Source organism: Chiloscyllium punctatum, chromosome 1 (genome assembly GCF_047496795.1).
Source record: "Chiloscyllium punctatum isolate Juve2018m chromosome 1, sChiPun1.3, whole genome shotgun sequence".
NCBI classification, from domain to species: Eukaryota; Metazoa; Chordata; class Chondrichthyes; order Orectolobiformes; family Hemiscylliidae; genus Chiloscyllium; species Chiloscyllium punctatum.
This window is the reverse complement of record NC_092739.1, coordinates 137093457-137115260: the sequence shown is the minus strand read 5'-3', so window position 1 is coordinate 137115260 and position 21804 is coordinate 137093457. Positions and strand designations below refer to the sequence as shown.

Genomic DNA, 21804 nt, shown 5'->3' with positions numbered 1-21804 from the left:
GTCAGGGCCGCTCAACTACAGTACTGACTGTATTATAACTTTAGTTCAAACATTGACAAAAAAAAACTGAACTCGAGGTGAGAGTGACTGTATTTGACAGAGAATGGCATCAATGAATCTGATCCAAACTGAAGTCATTGAGAATTGAGGGAAAGCTTTCCACTGGTGGAGTCATACCCTGCACAAAGTTGTAGCTGTTGGAGGCCAATTATTTTAGTCCTATAATATTGCTACAGGAGTTCCTCAAGGTATCCAACGATTTTCAGTTACTTCATTGATCTTCCCTCCATTATAAGGTGAAGATTGGGGAACAGCTGAGCTTTGTTTGTGTATCTTTGGATGCTGATGCAGTCTGTATATGCAGCAGGATCTGGACAGCATTCAAACATTGGCTGATGAGTGGTGGTGATACTTGCTTCATAAATGCCACTTAATGACTATTTGCAAGGAATGTAGCCATTTCCTTTCGACTTTACAGTTGCTGAATATCCTGCTTTTGAATCCTGAGTGTTACCATTGACCATAATGTGAACTAGACAAGCCATATATAAGTACTGCAGTTACAAATACAGATCAGAGTCTCTGACCTCTGCATTGAGTAACTTACCTTCAGGTTCCCCAGATTTTAATCTATCATCTATGAGGCAAAAGTCTGGAGTGTGATTGAATATTTTTCATTTGTCTGTGTGGGTACAGCATGCAAAAAACTTGACACCGTAACGGTTCTTGTGGTGCAGTGATTGTGTCCCTACCAGAGTCAGAAGGCCTGGGTTCTATTTCTATCTGCTCCATAGATGTATCATAGGATTTCTGAAAATGTTGATGAGAAAATACTCAGGACAAAGCAGCCCACATGATTGCCACCAAATTCACCACCCTTAACATTCGCCCCCTCCACCACCAACGCCCCCCCCCCCCCCCCGCCATGGCAGCAGTGTGTACCACATAAAAAATGTTGTGCCAATTCACTAAAGCTTTTTTGAACATCACCTTCCAAATCTGGGCCTTTATCATCTAGGAGGACAAGGGCAGCAAATGCAAGGGAACACTATCACCTGCTAGTGGATCTGAAGTCTTCAAGGTTTTAGGGCTTCTAGAATTAAGGGGCATAATTTAAAAATTAGGTCCAGGCCATCAGGAAAGATGTTAGGATTCACTTTTACACACATAGTATAGTAGAGGTTTGGAATACTTCTCCACAAATGTCAATTGATGCTGGATCAATTAATTGTAAATCTGAGTTACATAATACTTTGTTAAGCAAAGTTACCACTATCACTGGATTAGAATCTTGGAACTCTCTAATGGCAGTGTGGCTGTAACTAAACACATGTAGTGTTGGCACCTTTTCGTCGACAGTTAGTGATCAGTAAAAATTTTCTGGCCTACCCAGCAATTTTCACATTGTATGAAAGAATGAGAAAATATAAAATAATTTGTTGGTACTATCGGAAGTCTGGCAGCACCATTGGCAACTGCCAAGAAAGCTGCTTAATAACTGGCACGACTGACATACATCATCTCTCTGCACTAAGTACTACTTTTATCTAAGAGGGATAAGTTATGCAAAGTTGAATGTTTGGTTTAACCTGTTGTTTGCTTAAACCTGTTATTTGCTTAATTTAGTGGTTCTGAATAAATTTTGTTTGTACTGTCATAAAACAGCAACAAATAAAAGCGGGAGTCCCTGTTTAAAAAAAGCATGAAGGACATGTATATATTTTGAAAAATAAATTGATTTCTCTTTCAGAACAAGGTTGATCGTCTACTTTCTGAGAAGATGGATGCTCTGGGCTGTGTGTCACCTGAAGTGAATCTACTTAAATGAGCAACAAACTGATGTTTGGATCCTAATGTGAAACATCTAACACTTCATACTGTTTGTGTATCTGAAACTTTGACCAGTAGGCTAATTCAATGAAGTTTATATATTTTAAGGCTTGCAATAATAATTAAAGATTATTGCAGGCATATTACTTTAGATCATTAAGTTCATATGAAATACACCTAGAATATTTGTTTTATGCTTGTCATTTAAATGTAAATACACTTTTTAAATAGTTCTATGTTGATGCTGTTGGAAAAAAATGTCATTACTTGCAGTGTTGTTCCAGTTTATGGTTAAACAAGGGGCTTCCATAGTTGATTTTTGTTTCCTGACATCTCATTGGCTCTTTATATTACAGTGGTGAACTAAGGTTGCTGGAATAATCATTAACAGATTTAAGGTTTTAGAAGTGCCAACAGTTGATGTTTCTGATTGGAGCACACTTCTTTTTCTCATCATTCTTTATTACCTAAATTTATCCTTTTTTCTATCTAGTCTGAAGGATTGGCTGTGGTCTTAGCGTATCTTTTGCATGATTGCTGGCAATTAGTTTAATTGGGGGTTGTGGGGAGGAGAAAGGCTTTCCTACTCCAGCTTGTCCTGTCTTCTCTCTCATCTTTCAGCAGCAATACATTTATCAGAAGTGTAGGATGAGGGGGCTTTTTTTGCCCTAATCTAGGAAAACCTTATTAACTATTCTCACATCAGTATGTTGTTTGAACTTGATGCCTTCATGATTTTTATGCTCAATCTAGTGCTGCATTATGTATGTAGTTATATACGGAACTGTTGCATGGACCTCTCTTTCATGTTTGTATGCATAGAACCATTGCCTTGTTCAGCCTGAATAAGGTAAAAATGACTTAATTTAGATTTCTTATATCTACACCATGTCTGTTCTGTGACAGAACCTAGCAATTGTATAGCATTATGCAAAAATAAAATATGACTGCAATAGATAACTAGCATTATGCAAAAATTAAATACATATGATTTCAGTAGATAACTATTTATAAGAGACTTCTCAAATCTCTTCTCAATTTATAGGAGACTTTCAGTAATTTCTGTTGTGCAGCATTTTGTACAGTTCTGGGCACCATGCTTTAGAAAGGATGTGTGCACATTGGAGAGTCCAGAAGACATTTTCAAGAAAGGTTTTAGGATGAGAAACTTGGCCTATGACAATACATTGAAGAAGTTAGAACTTTTCTGTTGAAGTAGAGGTTAGAAAAGCACTTAATTTTCAACTGCAACCACTAAATGTTTGAAATTGGACAACATCCCACCATCAAAGTCTCTATGTATTTATCGCTTTATCAGACCCAAATGCGAGTAGAAGCAATCTCAGCAATCAAGTTACTAAAGCACACAATTTAACAAGTATTATTACCCATTCGATTGATAGAGATATATGCAATACAGTATTTGCTTCCAGTTAAAGCAATCAAGTAAACTTAGCGTGTTCAATTCTCCCTCAGTGACCATGACAATTTTTTGTAATACAATTGATTTCGTTTTTAAAAGTCTAAGACTAACAGAGATTTGTGATCTTTCTTTCCAATGTGAAACAGAACTGCAGGTGTCAGCAAGGTTAGCAATGTAAACATGTAAAACAAAATCTGAATGTAGTTGAAACCTAATTAAAATCTTGAAACCTGTTTTACTGTTCTTTATGGATTGCGATTTACATGACTTACTAAGAACCATGATTATTGTAAATCATGGTTGTCGTGCACTTTAGTTTCTTCAGGAAACTTTTTCAGTTTTAATTAACGTTCAAAGGCTATGCTTTTCCTTTTCTGGGTGGGGCGGTAGTAACAAGCATGACTGTGAATATTTATAACAGATGAAGAGAAAGAGAGAACGGTGAAAATGTCGAGAGGTTTAAAAAAATTAAAATGTGCAGGGAAGAATTGGGCTGTAGATCATGATAGTCGTAACTCAACTCAAAACTGTCATTTACAAGTAGGAAAGTGAACGTTAACGTTAATTTCTAGGGCTAACTCATGTCTTCGTATATTGTGAAGATTAACGCGAGCAAAATGATTTGAAAACGAACATTTTAATGGAATTTTGTAACTTAAAGGATGAGGTTTTCTAAGTTCGTGAGTTCAAGGTTGAATTCGAAAGTTTTTTGAGGGAAAGTGAAAACTCTCCATTTAAAATGGTGGCAAGGGGTGGGTCATTGAAAAAGCCGGAATAGCGGTGTTGCTATGGGGACAGTGAAACAGGAGAACTGTTTCCGGATTGCAGGCTGGTGACCTTCCGCTTCTGGAACCAGCGGAGCGTCCGCCATTTTGTGAGAAACAGCGGACGGAGGAAGGTAGACCCAGCCGCGACCATGTCGTCGGTCCAGCCCCCAAATGCCTTCCGCGCCAACTCTCCGCTCCAATACCGCGTTCCTGGAAGCCATTCTGAGGTTTAAAATTACGACTTCGAGAGGGCGTAAGCCCCGAGGGCAGTTTAAAGCAGTGTCTGTTTTAGGAAGTGGAGTCTCCGCCATTTTGGAGAGAAAGCTGACAGTCGGAGCGAGTGGAGAGATAGAGAGGCCGGCCGCTGAGAGACGGGACATCTGTTTTCCTGTTTTTGTTTGGTGTGGGGGAGTCGTCGCCTGCGGAAGTACCGCCCCCTCCCCCATGAGTGACCGCGCGCCGCGCCGGTGAACTCGCAGCGCGCAACAGCGGAAGTGAGCTTGTTTTGGGAAAGCGAGAGAAATCCAGACTTCAGACGGTAAGAAACCGAGAGAGAAAAGCAACGGGTGACAGGAGAGTAGAGTAGACAAGAAGAAAAATACGTAGGCAACTGACAGCATTGGGGAGGCGGAAGACTGGACTTCTCAGATGAAGGGGCTCCCTGTGAGGCAAAGTTGGGCCTAATGGAGTTTAGAAGAATGAGAGGTGATCTGATGCTGGTCGTGTGTAACACCTTGGTGAGATTTCAGAGGACGTTTTTTCTCGAAGGGGAAATATAAGACGGGGGGGGGGGGGGGGGAGGAGGGGGGGCGGTGTTGGGGTTACAGTTTTAGAATATTAAGATTGAAATGAGCAAGAGTTACGTCTGAGGATCAGCTTCATTTTCCAAGGCAGCGTGGGAATCTGAGGCATTGAATATATTGTTGAACAGCATTTTTGGTTGACGAGGGTTGTGCAGGTAGGAAAGTTGATTTTAAGGCTGCAATCAGATGAATATTGCGAAAGTGAGGACTGCAGATGTTGGAGATCGGAGTTGAGTGTATGGTGCTAGAAAAGCACAGCAGGTCAGGCAGCATTTGAGGGACAGGAGAATAGACGTTTCAGGCAAAAGCACTTAATCAGGAATGAGGGTTATGGGCTGGCCCCTGGCCCACAAGCCTCATTTCTGATGATGGGCTTATGCCTGAAACATGGATTTTCCTGCTCCTCGGATGCTACCTTATCTGCTGTGCTTTAACAGGCTGTGCATCAGATGAATATCCATACTATTGAATGACAGAGTAGGTGCAATGGGCTGTGGCCTACTCTTGTATTATTTTCATCATGAAAGGGGAAGGAATATGTGAGTATCTCAGATTGACGAGAAAATAAACCAGAAGGGGTTACATACAGAAACTGAATGAGGTGATGACGTAAAAGGCATGAGGGAGATTTACTGGTGATCTTAGATACATTGAAATGTACAAATGTAAAGCAGGAATGCATATATATAAAAGACTTGAGGCAAACAAACAACATGCATTAGCTCACAATTAGCCAAGCTTAGTGAAAGGCACATGTCTATTAGCAAATGAGAGTTAAAGGCAGAGTAAATGGCTTGTATTTCTGTATACCTTTTTCAATCTCAGATGTTTTCAAACGTTCCATGCACAATGAATGACTTAGTGCAGTCACTGCTGTTGTAAAGATAGACAAAGATAATATTGCGCACCAAGATCCAGTTGATAGTAACGTGATATTTTTAATCTGTTTTTTAAAAGTTAATTACTTTACAGGTATTTTTTTAATGACTTGGGGCCTTTAATGTCCAACCAAGAATCTTTGAGACTAGATAAATAAGAGAAATTGATGTAGTGATTCAGGACATCTGAATACAAGAGGGAGAGGAGACAAAGTGAGTCAAAGATCGGTGTTTGGAAACAAAGGAAAAGCTAAGGAGCGATGTACGTCGGCAGTAAAGAGAGTGTGAGAGACACGCACACACAGGGGAGATTGGCATGCAGGCAAATAGACTTAAAGAAGGAGATTTTGCCAAATCTTAGTGAGTTTTGAGAAGATTTGTAGCTCAGGTTGAGGTTCTGGATGTAAGTTTGCTCGCTGAGCTGGAAGGTTCATTTCCAGACGTTTCGTTGCCCTACTAGGTAACCTCTTCAGTGGGCCTCCAGGTGAAGCACTGCTGCTGATTCCTGCGTTTGCCAAATCTTCCCACATTGCTATTTTGTGATCAACTGTTTCTCTAAGTTATGTGGGTGGTAAACTCTAAGGTCGCAGTCAGCAATCATGAACTGTTGGATTTAAAGTTTTGTAAGTACCAGCAGTCATTAGTTCTGATTGGAGCACATTTCTCTCTTTACTTCTCCGTTATTTCCACTCCATTTTAATTCTTCTTTTCTACACTGTTTGAAGGATTGACTGTGGTCTCAGTGCATCCTTTGCATTATTGCTGGCAGGTTGTTTTATAATAGGAAGAATGTTGTGCACAGTTCTGGGTATCGCTTTTTGGGAAGAATATGAGGAGGTTTTAACAAGTGCTAATTATGGGGATGTTCATTATTTGTAGATGTTGAGATGTTTTTCTCTCAAATTTTATTATCATTCTGCTCTCAATTATGAGCGAGTTTGATAAACTTTAAAGGGAGAAACAGTTTGGTAAATGAATCAGTTAGCAACATAGGTTCTTAATATCTTGAAACACACTACCTGAAACTATAATGAGATGAGATTCCCTAGTAATTTTCAAAAGATAATTAGACATGCTTGAAGGGACTAACATGCTGCATTGTGGGGAACAAAATGCTGGAGAATGATAATAAATTGATAAGATTTTAAAGAGCCAACTTTAATAGATCCAGATGATGAAGTGCTTCCCATGCTGTAAGACTTTATAAGGGTAACTAGACATGAGTAGGGAAGTGTGTTCTAAATACTGAGGTGCAATTCAAAGTACATAGTAAGCATTATGCAAGAGATCATAATTATGAAAGTACCAATAAGTGGTGTCGGGTGAAAGTGCTAAATTGGGAGAAGACTATTTATTAGGACAAAGTGAAGACTGTAGGTGCTGGAGATCTGAGTCGAAGCGTATGGTGCTGGAAAAGCATATAACATCTGAAGAGCAGGAGAGTTGATGTTTCGAGCATAAGCTCTTCATCAGGCATAATGTCAACTCTTCTTGTCAGATGCTGCCTGACCAGCACCACACTCTTCGACAGAAGACTGTTTACAACAGTATTAGGCAGGACCTGGAAAAATTACATTGAGGGTAGCTACTTGAGGGTAAATCCACATCCGATATTCAAGTCTTTTAAAGGCCATTTGATCAGAGTTCAGAACCAACATGTTCCTATGAGAACAAAAGATGATGATGGCAAGATTCGGGAACCCTGGATGAAACGAGGTATTGAAAGTTTAGTCAAAGAGGAAAAAGAAGCACATGCAAAGTTTAGGAAACTGAAATTAGACAAGGTCTTTGAGGAAATAAAGAAAGCAGGGAAGAACTTAAACAAGGAATTAGGGTTAAAAAGGGCATTGTAATGTCTTTGGCAAGCAGGATTAAGGAGAATCCCAAGGCATTTTATACATATGTTAGGAGCAGTGAAGTAGCTAGGGAAACAATAGGTCCACTCAAGGACAAAGGAAGGAATTTGTGTGGAGCCAGAAGTGGGTGATGTCCTTAATGAGTACTTCGCATTGGTATTACGAAGGAGAAGGGCATGGATGGTGGTAAGATAGGGAGAATATATTGATATTTTAGGGCATGTCAATATTAAGGTAGTTACGTTGGATGTCTTGAAAAACATTTAAGGTAGATAAGTCCTCATGGCTTATAAGAGCGAGGATAGTGCGGGAGGAGATTGTTGGTGCTTTGACAGAAATTTTCATATCCTCTTTAGGTGAGGTTCTGGAAAACAGGAGAAAAATGGCAATAGGGATAATCCAGGAAATGGTAGGCTGGTGACTGGAGGTCTGTGACTAGTGACAAGGTTCAGTGATTGGATGAAAATGCACATGGTTTTAATAATAACTTTACAGACATAAAAATTAGTAGACTTGTGGATAGTGAGGAATGTTCTGAAAGGATACAGCAAAATGTGGATCAGTTGGAAAGTTGGATGAAGAGCGGCAGATAGAGTTTAATCTAGATATGATGTAATTTGAGGGGTCAAATCATAGAATCCCTATATGTGGAAGAAGGCCATTTGTCCCGTCAACTCCACATTGACCATCCAAAGAGCATCCCACTCAGACTCACCCCCAACACTGTAACATTGCATTTTCCGTGGCTAATGTACCTAGCTTACATATCCCTGCATGTTATGGGGCAATTTAACATGGCCAATCCACCAAACCTGCACATCTTTGGACTGTGGGAGGAAACTGGTGCACCCGATGGAAACACATGCAGACTCTGGAAGACCATGCAAATTCCACACAGTTGCCTGAGGCCCGAATTGAATCCAGGCCCCTGGGTTGTGAGGCAGCAGTGCTAACCACTGAGCCACTGTGCTGTCCTAAGTGCAAGAGGAAGTTATATGGTAAATAGAGTCATAGAGTCAGATGTACGGTTTGGAAACAGATCCTTCGATCCAACTCATCCATACCAACCAGATATCCTAAATTAATCTAGTTCAATTTGCCAGTATTTGGCTCCTTTCCCACTAAATTCTCCTTATTCAGAGACCCATCTGGATGCCTTTTTTAAATGTTGTAATTGTACTAGCCTCCTCCACTTCCTCTGGCAGTTGGTAGCATACATGGACCACTGTCTGCATGAAAAAGTTTCCATTTAGATCCCTTTTAAATCTTTGCCTTCTCGCCTTAAACCTATGCCCTCTCGTTTTGAACTCCCATATCCTGGGGAAAAGACCTTGACTATTCATCCTACTCATGATTTTATAAACCTCAAAGGTCAGCCTCCGACCCTCCAGAGAAAATAGTCCCAGCCTATTCAGTCTCTCCCTATAGCTCAAACCGTCCAACTGTGGCAGCATTCTTGTAAATCTTTTCTGAACCCTTTCAAGTTTAGCAACATCCTTCCTTATAGGCAGGACCCTTAGGAGCTTTAATATACAGAGAGAGATCTTGGGGTGCGTGTCCATTCTTCTATGAAAGTGGCAACACAAGTTGATGAGGTAGTAAAGAAATCTTGCAGCCATATCACCTTCATTGTTCAGTACTCGTAGTTGGTAAGTTCTGTTGCAGCTGTATAAATGTTGTTGGGTCACATTGTGTGCAGTTCTGGTCACCATGCTAGGAACAAAGTGGAAGCTTTGGAGAGGCTGCAAGAGAGGCTTACCAAATGATGCTTGGATTAGATTGTATTAGTAATAAGGAGAGGTTGGACAAACTTGGATTATTTCTGCAAGAGCATCGGAGGCTGAAGGACCACCTGAGAGAAGTATTTAAATTGGGAGGCATGGAAATGTGGATAGTTAGTCTTTTTTTCCAGGGTGGAAATGTTAACTGGGGGCATAGAATTAAGGTGAGTGGGCAAAGTTTAAAGGAGATATGCAAGGTGAATTTTTTTTAAGAGGGTGTTAGTTGGTAGGAGCGTGTTGCTATGGTGGCAGAAGCAGATATATCAATTTCTAAGAGACATTTAAACAGACACATGAGCAAACAAAGGGCGATGGAGGGATACAGGCCACATGGAATTAGTTTAAAATGGCCGCATGCTTGGCACAGACATGGTGGGCCAAAGGGACTGTTCCTGTCCTCTACTGTTCTATGTTCTGGAAGACTGTCAGACAACTGCATGTAGACGGGTTGCTGAAGCGATATCAGTGATGCTTGATTTATTATCTCAAGAAATGTGGCACTTCTGATTGTATAGTGTTTCCTTTGCACTTCCCTTAATATCTGTATTGCATGTTAAATTTTCTGAAATAGGAATCATTAGCAGATTTACAATTTGTGTGAGAGTTCTTATTTTGCAGTTAATGTAAAGGGAGAGTGGGAATGTTAAATTCTTTTTTTCCTGAGGTCCTTTACACAATTGATGGAACTGAAACATGCCAAATTCTGTGAGCAACAACTACATTTTATTAAGCACAGTACAGTACAAGCTTTAGAGAAACTCTGAACACTCTTTCCCCATGCTTGTGAGGCGTGTCCAGGGAAGTGCTTTCAACAAAGGAAACAGCCCTTCCTTTATACAAAATCTTTACATCACAGTTAGTAATGCTCACAAGACAACCCCCAGCCACTCTGTCACAGTCATGTGCCACTGAAGGCATAATGCAGTGACCACCTCACCTCCAGGAACAATGTAATGCAAATCATCCCTTAATGGACAGATCTGATGTGATTTTTTTTTGTAACTATAGGGGAGTAATCAAATTGCAATTGTAATGTTCTTATTGATCTCTGAATCGGGAATGGAAATGTAAATCATTCCTGAATAGCAAAGGATGGGAAATGTAAACCTCCCACATTCCACCTATAAGACAAAGACGCACCACCTAACCCTGGGGCATTCCATTTCTTGCAGGTCAGCAGAGCAAATTAACTCTTTAATATCAGAGGAAGATGAGCCCATGTCCTACTGATTTGGTCATGTCTAAAATTTGCTGGAATGGTATTTATCATTTTCAAATTAATAGAGAAGTGGGCAAGCTCAGTTGGATTGCTTTGACAATTGATATGGCAGAGATACAGGAAGTGCACATGATTCAGTCTTATGAGTTTGAAGTTCTCCACTTTTGTACAATTAAACTTGCTATTTATGTTGGACAGTAACAACCCAATGCGTGTTTTGAACTTGGAGGCCAGTAATTGAAAAGGTAGAGCTTGGCCTCACTCTCACCAACTTTTACTTTTAACTCTTCTAATTTTCTTCTTATCAAAGCGTTGCTGTGGGTATCTGTATGTGCCCCAATTATGCTTGTCTCTGTGAGGTATGGGAATGTTACTTGATTTAGTCCAACTCTGGTCCTTCCCCATAACACTTTCTATGGTACATATCGGGAGCTACTTCCCCTTCTGTCTGGACTTAGAAGAATTTATCAATTTTGCTTTCAATTTCAATCTTTCTCTCACCTTCACCTGGTCCATCTCTAACTCCTTCCTTTCCTCCTCCAACATTTGTGTTTCCATTTCTAAGCTATCCTCTGTTATACATTTCAAACCTACTGACTCCTGCATTGACTAAGCATTCTTGCAGCTGCCTTTCTGTAAGGACACCATTCTGTTCCCCAAGATGGCACCTTCTGCGGGGAGCTTCAGAAATGTCCATCTTTTGCCTCATACAACCTATTTTCTGTATTTCTGCCCTCGTCGATTCCCTTCCTTCCCATGGTAATGGCAGGGATCTCTTGAACTCACTTTCTGCTCCATCAGGCTCTGCATCCAAAGGATCATAAGCTGCCATTTCTGCCAACTCCAGTGGGATGCCATCGCAAGGTGGTCATTTTCCTCATCTCCCAAAGGCTTAGAAATTTGTTAGGTCAATTAAGGCAGTAATTATTTCAGTTTATGGGCTTTCATGATCTCAGAAGTTTAAAAAAAAAGTATGAAGCTATAAGACTATGAGATGGAAGCAGAATTCGGTTGATCATGGTTGGTATATTTCTCTATTCCATTCTACTCCCTGCAGCCCCACATTACTTCACCAATCAAGAATCCATCTATCTCTTAAATACTTTCAGTGATTTGGCCTCCACAGCCTCCTGTATCAAAGAGTTCCACAGATTCATTATTCTCTAGCTGAAGAAATTCTCCTCATCTCAATCCCAAAGGGTTGTCCCTTCACTCTGTCAAGGCCTTTGGGTCCTAGTATCTCCACCTAGTGGAAACATCACCTCCATGTCCACTCTATCTGGGCCTCTCAGTATTCTGTAAGTTTAAATTAGATACCTTCTCATCCTTCTAAACTCCATTAAGTACAGAAACAGTGTGTTCAAATGCACCTTATATGACCAACCTTTTAATTTTGGAATTATTCTCGTAAACCTCCCTTGAAACCCTTCTAGCATCATTATGCCTTCCTTAGATATGGGGCCCAAAACTGCTCACAATATTCCAAATATAGTCTGACCAGAACTTTGTACAGCTTCAGCAGTACATCTCTGCTGTTGTATTCTTACCCTCCTAAAAGGTATGCTAACATTGCATTTGCCTTCCTGTTACAACAAGGGGTAAACCCCTCTGCTAATTTAAACCAGCTGCATAGGAAATGTTCACCTCACGGCATAATCTGTTAAAATTCGAGAGGCAAAGAACTATTTCAGAGCTCACTATTTAAAGTAAAAATTAACAATTTTATCCTTTAAGTCCAATAGAGAATATTAAAACCAATAACTATTTACAACTCCTTTCTCTTAAACCAATCTTTTACTTCCCAGTCTACAATACTAATCCAATTTAAAAAAAAAAACACGTTTAAAAATAAATCAGCTTTGTTGATTCACCTTTGTAGATTTTTCTCTGTAGACTTTCTCGATGTTCTGCTGCACAAACTTATAGGCAGGTACCTTTCAGAGAACTGTTCTGCTGGCAGTCTATGCTTGTTGGTGGCTTGGCAGTTCTCCCTCTATCTGTTCAAATATGTCCAGTTTTCTACCCAAAATATTGGATCGTTTTGTTGGTTATAATATTATCGAAATACTAAACTCAAATTTGATTGGGTTTTGGTATCTTGGGACATAATTTAAACTGGGTGAATTTGAATTTGTTTTTGTTTCATGGCAACTTAGTTGCAACTATTTGTTTCTCAAGTGTTACATTCTTACTTTGTTTAGAACTCTGTGTCAGTCCTTACTAGTTTTTGAATCTCCTTAAAGGTACAGTACATCTCTGCCTTCATAACACTTCCCAACTGCCGACTGGACCTGCATATTAACCTTAAGAGAATCCTCAACTGGGATTCCAAAGCCCATTTGTGCTTCAGATTTCTGAAGTCTTTCCCTGTTTTGATTAAAAACTTTACACATCGATTCTTCCTACTAAAGTGCATAACCTTGCACTTACCCACATTGTAACTCATCATGCATTTCCTTGCCAACTCTCCTAGCCTGTCCAAGTCCTTCTGCAGCCTCCTGCTACATGTCCCTCCAACCATCTTTGTCTCATCTGCAAATTTAGCAATAATATCCTCAGCTCCTTTGTTCTGATCATTAATGTATAATATGAATAATTGTTGTCCCAACGCTGGTTTCTCCCCCCCCCCCCACCCCCGACAAGAAGTCCACTAGTCACTGCTACCAGCCCCAAAAAGATCTCTTCAGCCCTACTCTGTCTTCTGCCAGTTGGTCAACTCTGTAACCACACCACTGCCTTGCCCTTAATGCCGTGAATTCTTAATTAGTGGCACCTTGTCAAAGACCTTCTGGAAATCCAAATAGATCATGTCTACTTGATTTTCGTTGTCCAACTTTATCATTACCTACATCTGCGGGAAGTGCACCCAACTCCAGCTCCTTGAAAACCATGTTAGAGAATTGGAGCTGGAGCTGGATGAACTACGTATCATTCGAGAGGCTGAGCGGGTAATTGAAAGGAGTTACCAGGAGTTGGTCACTCCTAAGGCTCAGGACACGGATAGATGGGTTACAGTTAGGTGGGGGGGGGGGGGGAGGGGGGGGGGACAGACAAACAGTGCAGAGATCCCCTGTGGACATTCCCCTCAGCAATAAGTATATCGCTGGGAGGGATGACCTACCAGAGAAAAGCCATAGTAGTCAGTTCTCTGGCACTGAGCCTGACACTGTGGCAAAGAAGGGAAGGGGGGCAGAATAGAAAAGTACTCATGGTAGGGGACTCGATAGATAGGAGAATCGACAGGAGTTTTGTGGTTAGGATCGGGACTCCCGGAAGATATGTTGCCTCCCCGGTGCCAGGGTCCGGGACATCTCCGATCGGGTGTACAAGGTTCTAAAAGGGGAGGCCGAACAGCCAGAAATCGTGTTACATATTGGCACTAATGATATAGCCAGAAAAAGGATTGAGGATATAAAAAGTGATTTCGGGGGGTTAGGATGGAAGCTGCAAAGCAGGACGAACAGAGTAGTGTTCTCTAGTTTACTACCGGTGCCACGAGATAGTGAGGCTAGGAACAGGGAGCGGGCGCAGCTTAACACGTGGCTGCGCAGCTGGTGTAGGAGGGAGGGCTTCAGATATGTAGATAATTGGGATGCCTTCTGGGGAAGGTGGGACCTGTACAAGAAGGACGGGTTGCATCTGAACTGGAAGGAGACCAATGTTCTGGGTGAAAGGTTTGCTCAAGTAGTTCGAGAGGGTTTAAACTAGTATGGCAGGGGGGTGGGAACCTGAGCTGTATACCGGAGGTGAGAGTTGATGCAGATGAGGCAATAGCAAGAGGTAGACCAGCTAGTGGGAAGGATTTTCCTGGGAAGGAACCAAGGGATCAGTTAGTGTGTTTGCTTTAACGCAAGGAGTATCAGGAATAAAAGTGATGAACTTAGAGCATGGATCAGTACCTGGTGCTATGATGTTATGGCCATAACAGAGACATGGGTTTCTCAGGGGCAGGAATGGTTGCTGGATGTTCCAGGGTTTAGAGCATTTAAAAAGAATAGGGAGGGGGGAAAAGAGGAGGGGGTGTAGCACTACTAATCAGAGAGGGTATCACAGCTACAGAAGCTTCCATTGTTGAGGAAGATCTGCCTACTGAGTCAGTATGGGTGGAAATTAGGAACAGCAAGGGAGCAAGTCACCTCATTAGGGGTTTACTACAGGGCCCCCCAATAGCAGCAGGGAGATTGAAGAAGGCATAGGTTGGCAGATTTTGGAAAGGTGTGGATGTAGTAGGGTTGTTGTAATGGGTGACTTTCCCAATATTGATTGGGACCTCCTTCGAGCAGAAGATTTGAATGGAGCTGTTTTTTAAAGGTGTGTTCAAGAGGGTTTCCTAACTCAGTACGTTGAGTTAGGACGATGAGGGGAGAGGCCATTCTAGACTTGGTGCTCGGAAACGAGCCGGGGCAGGTATCAGATCTTGTGGTGGGAGAGCATTTTGGTGATAGTGACCACAACTGCCTCACATTCTATATAGCTATAGAGAAGGAGAAGATTAGGCAAAATAGGAGGATATTTAATCGGGGAAGAGGAAATGATGATGCGATTAGACATGAGTTAGGAAGCATGGACTGGGAGCAATTGTTCCATGGTAAAGGCACTATAGACATGTGGAGACTGTTTAAAGAACAGTTGTTGCGAGTGATGAATAAATATGTCCCTCTGAGACAGGCAAGAAGTGGTAAAATAAAGGAACCTTGGATGACTAGAGCGGTGGAGCTTCTCGTCAAAAGGAAGAAGGTAGCTTACATAAGGTGGAGGAAGCTAGGGTCAAGCTCAGCTCCTAGAGGATTACAGGCAGGCGAGGAAGGAGCTCAAAAATGGTCTGAGGAGAGCCAGGAGGGGGCACGAGAGAGGCTTGGCAGAACGGATTAGGGAGATCACAAAGGCATTTTACACTTGAGGAATAAGAGAATGACCAAAGAAAGAGTAGGTTCTGGATTAGTGGTGCTGGAAGAGCACAGCAGTTCAGGCAGCATCCAAATAGCTTCGAAATCGACGCTTCGGCCAAAAGCCCTTCATCAGGAATAAAAAAGAAAGAGTAGGGCCAATCAGGGATAGCGTAGGGAACTTGTGGGTGGAGTCTGAGGAGGTAGGGGAAGCTCTAAATGAGTTTTTTGCTTCTGTCTTTACGAAAGAAATGAACTTTGTAGTGAATGAAACCTTTGAAGAGCAGGTGTGCATGCTGGAATGGATAGAGATAGAGGAAACTGATGTGCTGAAAATTTTGTCAAACATAAAGATTGACAAGTCGCCAGGCCCGGACAGATTTGCCCTCGGCTGCTTTGGGAAACGAGAAATGCGATTGTTTCGCCACTTGCGAAGATCTTTGCATCCTCGCTCTCCATTGAAGTCGTACCTGAGGACTGGAGAGAGGCAAATGTAATTCCTCCCTTCAAGAAAGGAAATGGGGAAATCCCCGGCAATTACAGACCAGTAAGTCTCACGTCTGTCGTCTACAAGGTGTTAGAAAGGATTCCAAGGAATAGGATTTATGACCAACTGGAAGAGCATGGCTTAATTAAATGCAGTCAACACGGCTTTGTGAGGGGCAGTTCATGCCTCATAAACCTTATCGAGTGCTTTGAGGATGTCACCAGAAAAGTTGATGAGGGTCGAGCTGTGGATGTGATGTATGTGGACTTCAGCAAGGCATTTGATAAGGTTCCCCATGGTAGGCTCATTCTTGAGGCAGGAGGAATGGGATACAGGGGAACTTTGCTGTCTGGGCACAGAACTGGCTGGCCAACAGAAGACAGCGAGTGGTATTAGAAGGAAAATATTCTGCCTGGAAGTCAGTGGTGAGTGGTGTTCCGCAGGGCTCTGGCCTTGGGCCTCTACTGTTTGTAATTTTTATTAATGACTTGGATGAGGGGATTGAAGCATGGGTCAGCAAGTTTGCAGATGACCCAAAGGTTAGAGGTGTTGTTGACAGTTTAGAGGGCTGTTGTAGGCTGTAGCGGGACATTGACAGGATGCAGAGATGGGCTGAGAGGTGGCAGATGGAGTTCAACCTGGATAAATGCAAAGTGATGCATTTTGGATGGTTGAATTTGAAAGCTGAGTAGAGGATTATGGATAGGACTCTTGGCAGTGTGGAGTAACAGAGGGATCTTGGTGTGCAGGTACATAGATCCCTTAAAATGGCCATCCAGGTGGACAGGGTTGTTAAGAAAGCATATGGTGTTTTGGCTTTCATTAACGGGGGATTGAGTTTAAGATTCGTGAGATCTTGTTGCAGCTCTATAAAATTTTGGTTAGACCGCACTTGGAATACTGTGTCCAGTTTTGGTTGCCCTATTATAGAAAAGATGTGGATGCTTTGGAGAGGGTTCAGAGGAGGTTTACCAGGATGCTGCCTGGACTGGAGGGCTTCTCTTATGAAGAGATGTTGACTGAGTGCGGACTTTTTTCATTGGAGAAAAAGAGGAGGAGAGGGGACCGAATTGAGTTGTACAGGATAATGAGAGGCATAGATAGAGTTGATAGCCAGAGACTATTTCCCAGGGCAGAAATGGCTAACACGAGGGATCATAGTTTTAAGCTGGTTGGAGGAAATTATAGAGGGGATGTCAGAGGCGGGTTCTTTACACAGAGTTGTGCGAGCATGGAATGCGTTGCCAGCAGCAGTTGTGGAAGCAAGGTCATTGGGATCATTTAAGAGACTGCTGGACATGCATATGGTCACAGAAATTTGAGGGTGCATACATGAGGATCAATGGTCAGCACAACGTCGTGGGCTGAAGGGCCTGTTCTGTGCTGTGTTGTTCTATATTACTTCCTCAAAGAATTCTAATAGATACGTCAGGCATGACTTCCCCTTGACAATGCTGTGCTGATCCTACCATAATTTACCATGCACTTTCAAGTACTCCATAATCTCATCCTTAATAAAGGAGTCTAATATCATACCAGCGTCTGAGATCAGGCTAACCGGCCTATAGTTTCTCTGGCTTCTGCCTCCTTCTCTTCTTAAACAGGGGTGTTACGTTAGCCATTTTCTAGTCCTCTGGGAACCTCCCACACTTCATTGATTCCTGAGAGGTCGCCACCAATGCCTCTGCAATCTCCTCAACAATCTGTCAAAACTTGGAGGTGTAGTGCTTCTTGTCCTGATAATTATCCTCCTGCAGACCCTGTTTCCCTAACATTTCCTTAGTGATGGCCATTTGGACTCTCCTTTGCCCCCTGACTCTCAAAGTTTTGGTAAGCTACTGGTGTCTTTCACTGTGAAGATTGATACAACATACCTATTCAGTTCCTCCACAATTATTTTGTTCCCATTACTATTTCTCTCGCCTCATTTTCCAGTTGTCCAATTCCACTCTTGCCTCTCTTACCTTTTTTAAATATCATAAAAAGTTTCTTCTTTTCTATTACTAGCCATCTTATCGTCGCTTCATCTTTTCCTCCATCATCATCAAATTATACCTAGTTTTTACAAAGAATATTCAGGATTGGTGGGAAGTAGAAGCATGGAGATTGGACTAAAACAAGATGAGATATGCAGTCTAACTAAGAGATAATACATTATTATTTATAATGTTGCTAATGTACTAAAAATAATAACCAAATTGAATCTGCCTTCTGTACCTTGTTTAACAAATGTTAAAAACCTTTTTGTTATGAAATTACTGGAAATTATTTAAAATAGCATTTTTATTGAAAAATAACTTTAACCCTTCAATTAAAAAAAAACTATCTAGATTTTAAGGCATGTAAGTTAATCATAGTGCTTTTTTTTGGTATAGTTAACCTGGATTAGATAGCAATGAACTACAGGAGAAGTTTATTACACTGTGAAATGGGAAATTTGATGAAACAGTTATAGAGTCACAGAGATGTACGGCATGGAAACAGACCCTTCAGTCCAATTTGTCCATGCCGACCAGATATCCCAACCCAATCTAGTCCCACCTGCCAGTACCTGGCCCATATCCCTCCAAACCCTTTCTTTTCACATACCCATCCAGATGCCTTTTAAATGTTGCAATTGTATTAGCCGCCTCCACTTCCTCTGGCAGCTCATTCCATACACGTACCACCCTCTGAGTGAAAACGTTGCCACTTAGGTGTTTTTTATATCTTTCCCCTCTCACCCTAAACCTGTGCCCTCTAGTTCTGGACTCCCCTCGCCTCCAGAGAAAAGACTTTGTCTATTTATCCTATCCCTGCCCCTCATGATTTTGTAAACCTCTATAAGATCACCCCTCAACCTCCGACGCACGAGGGAAAACAGCCCCAGCCTTTTCAACCTCTCCCTATAGCTCCAATCCCCCAACCCTGGCAACATCCTTGTAAATCTTTTCTTTTTCAAGTTTTGCAACATCTTTCCGATAGGAAAGAGACCAGTATTGCACGCAGTATACCAACAGTGGCCTAACCAGTGTCCTGTACAGCCGCTACATGACCTCCCAACTCCTGTACTAAATACTCTGACCAATAAAGGAAAGCATACCAAATGCCGCCTTCACTATCCTATCTACCTACAACTCTACTTTCAAGGAGCAATGAACCTGCACTCCAAGGTCTCTTTGTTGAGCAACACTCCCAGGGGCCTTGCCATTAAGTGTATACGTCCTGCTAAGATTTGCTTTACTAAAACGCAGCACCTCACATTTATCTAAACTCCATCTGCCACTTCTCAGCCCATTGCGCATCTGATCAAGATCCTGTTGTAATCTGAGGTAACCTTCTTTGCTGTCCACTACACCTCCAATTTTGGTGTCATCAGCAAACTTACTAACTATACCTCTTATGCTCACATCCAAATATTTATATAAATGACGAAAAGTAGTGGACCCAGCATTGATCCTTGTGGCACTCCACTGGCCACAGGCCTCCAGTCTGAAAAACAATCCGCCACCACCATCCTGTGCCTTCTACCTTTGAGCCAGTCCTGTATCCAAATGGCGAGTTCTCCTATTCCATGAGATCCAAGTTGTTACAGAGAACTGCATATTTATGTTTTCCAGTTAAAATTTGAAAGTAATGATTGTATGAATGATATTTCACAGACCCATACTGGGAACTAGTTTGGAGTTTTATCATTGTTGCTGCTAGCATAATTATCTTCCCAGTGTGCAAAGTGGATTTGTGGCAAAGATGTCATTGTGCATCATTGTTTCACATAGGTAGAAATGCTTTTCTTGTGCTCAAATTTCCATGGTTCCATCAGTGTCTGCACTTCAAAGCTACTTTGTCTGTGAACAGCTTTGATCGATAGTTGTGCAAAGTGCGATTGAAGTGAAAGCCTTTAGTTCCACTTTTACCAAGTCGTCATTCCCTCCAAAATGTCTGTTATGCCTGTTCTTTTCCTTTCTGCATTTACTTGGTACCTCAACAAAAAGTTTTTTTTCTAATTAAAAACCCCTGCACATATTGCAGTTTACATGGTTTCAGGACATTCCAAAAGCATTTTACAATTGATGGATCACGTTAAAATTGTCAGGGTTGTAGAGATTGTAGCAGCTAAATTGAACACAGCGAGCTTTCAAAAACAGGAATACAATAATGAGTAGATAATGTGTTTACAATGTTGTTTGAGAAATAAGCAACCCTGCTGTCTGTGAAAATAGTGTCTTAATATTGTTGTATATTCAGGAGAGAGTAGATGGGGTCATGGATTAACATCTCATTTGTAAAGTGGTACTTCTGACAATGCAGCACTCCCTTTGAATTCTCCTGGCATTTCTGCCTTAATTTTGTGCTCAAGTCTCTAAAATGGGATTTAAATCTCAATCTCTGATCCTGTTATCAGATCTGACTAGTCCCATTTTGTAGTAATTCTGACTTGGATTTTAACTGTTCACAAGCCGTCCACTTCCACAGTTAAAGCCAGCCTTTGGATGTTTGCCAGCAGGAATAACCAAGATTTGAGTTTCCTGAATTGTAACTTTGTAGTGATTTTGAAATTGTTTTGACATTATGCTGCATTTGCTGTATATTTACATAATTTCAGTTAATTTTGGAAAATAATTTGGGTGGGTAATTGAGGTTTGGGTCCTCTGTGCAGTACTGGGGTTTGAGTCCTCGGGAGGGCTATGATTGGGGTTTAAGCTCTCTGCATTTGAGCAGGGTTCGTGTTTCTGTGTTTAACTGGGGCTCGAGTTTTGTGTTTAACTGCGGTTTGAGTTCTCTGTGTTTACTTGGGGTTGAAGTCTGCTCGTTGGCAAAATTTGAGGCTCTACAAGTTCTGGGGAGAAAAAAAAGAGTGATTTGGATTGTGGTGACATGTGATCCCCTGCGAGGGCTTTCTCTTGTTATAACTGTAATTTCAGTGAGAGCTGCAAAAAGTATTTTTAAAAACCACTGAAATTAAGGTTGTACTAATACTTAAGTGAAGCTTTCCTTTTTCAAATGTAAATGATGCCATGCTGAGAATATTTGATGTTTAACAAGTTTGGTTTGTTAAAATACTGGTTCAGAAAATCCTTTTAAGTAACTATTTTACCTTGTTTGAATTGAGATCCTGATTCAGTGTGTTTGTAGGCAATGTAATGGGACAGATTTTGTTTTTAAATTGAAATTGTGCAACATTATGTGCTTTGTAAAATTATCAAGCTTGTAACCTTAAAACAAATTGAGTGCCTTGAGTCTTTGATTTGTTTGAAATTCTACAATGCCAGTTTTTAAAATAAAAACAGTTGGGTCAGTGGTCATGCTTTAGCCAGATGAGAGAATTGTATTAAAATATCTTTGCAGCTGCTGTGTTTTTAATGCAGAGTGTTCACAAAAAGAAGAGTGCATTTTGAGTTTGATATCTCTAAAATCTTAGAGAATATTAGAACTTTAGGTTAAAGGACTGAAAGTGGCTAATATAGCATCCCTATTTAAGAAGGGAGGGAAGCAGAGGACAGGGAACTATAGGCCTGTTAGCCTGACCTCAACTGGTAAGATTTGAGTCATTTATTAAGGATGAGATTGTAGAATACTTGGAAGTGCATGGTAACATAGAGCAGAGTCAGCACAGCTTCATAAAGAGGAGGTCATGTCTGACATATGTTGTAATTCTTTGAGAAAACACGCAGATTAGTCAAGAGAGAGTCAGTGTACGTGATCTATTTGGATTTCCAGAAGATGTTGCACAGGAGGCTGCTAAATAAGATAGGTGTCCATGGTGTTGGGGGTGAAGTGCTGACATGGGTAGAGGATTGGTGACTGGCAGAAAGCAGAGAATTATAGGAATAAAGTAGTTTTTTCGGGATGACAGCCTGTTACTGGTGGACTTCCTCAATGGTCAGTATTGGG

The 21804-nt window shown here is 41.3% G+C and overlaps 2 protein-coding genes across 6 annotated transcripts in view; both read left to right on the top strand.

Moving 5' to 3' along the window:
• haus1 (HAUS augmin-like complex, subunit 1) overlaps positions 1-3496 on the top strand; it is a 50094-nt gene extending 46598 nt beyond the window's left edge. For both annotated transcript variants that reach the window (XM_072575235.1, XM_072575245.1), the window contains exon 9: positions 1751-3496. In XM_072575235.1, the coding sequence (XP_072431336.1) occupies positions 1751-1828 (78 nt within the window). In that variant the 3' untranslated portion in view covers positions 1829-3496. The remainder of the gene's footprint in view (positions 1-1750) is intronic.
• A 606-nt stretch (positions 3497-4102) lies between these two features.
• The window catches only part of ark2n (arkadia (rnf111) N-terminal like PKA signaling regulator 2n), a 125553-nt gene continuing 107851 nt past the window's right edge, over positions 4103-21804 (top strand). For 2 of the 4 annotated variants that reach the window (XM_072575080.1, XM_072575097.1), the window contains exon 1: positions 4107-4558. The gene's annotated coding sequence lies outside the window, so the exon portion shown is untranslated. Of the gene's footprint in view, positions 4559-4596; positions 4758-21804 lie in introns of those variants that run through there. The other 2 variants (XM_072575103.1, XM_072575088.1) reach the window with 2 other exon arrangements.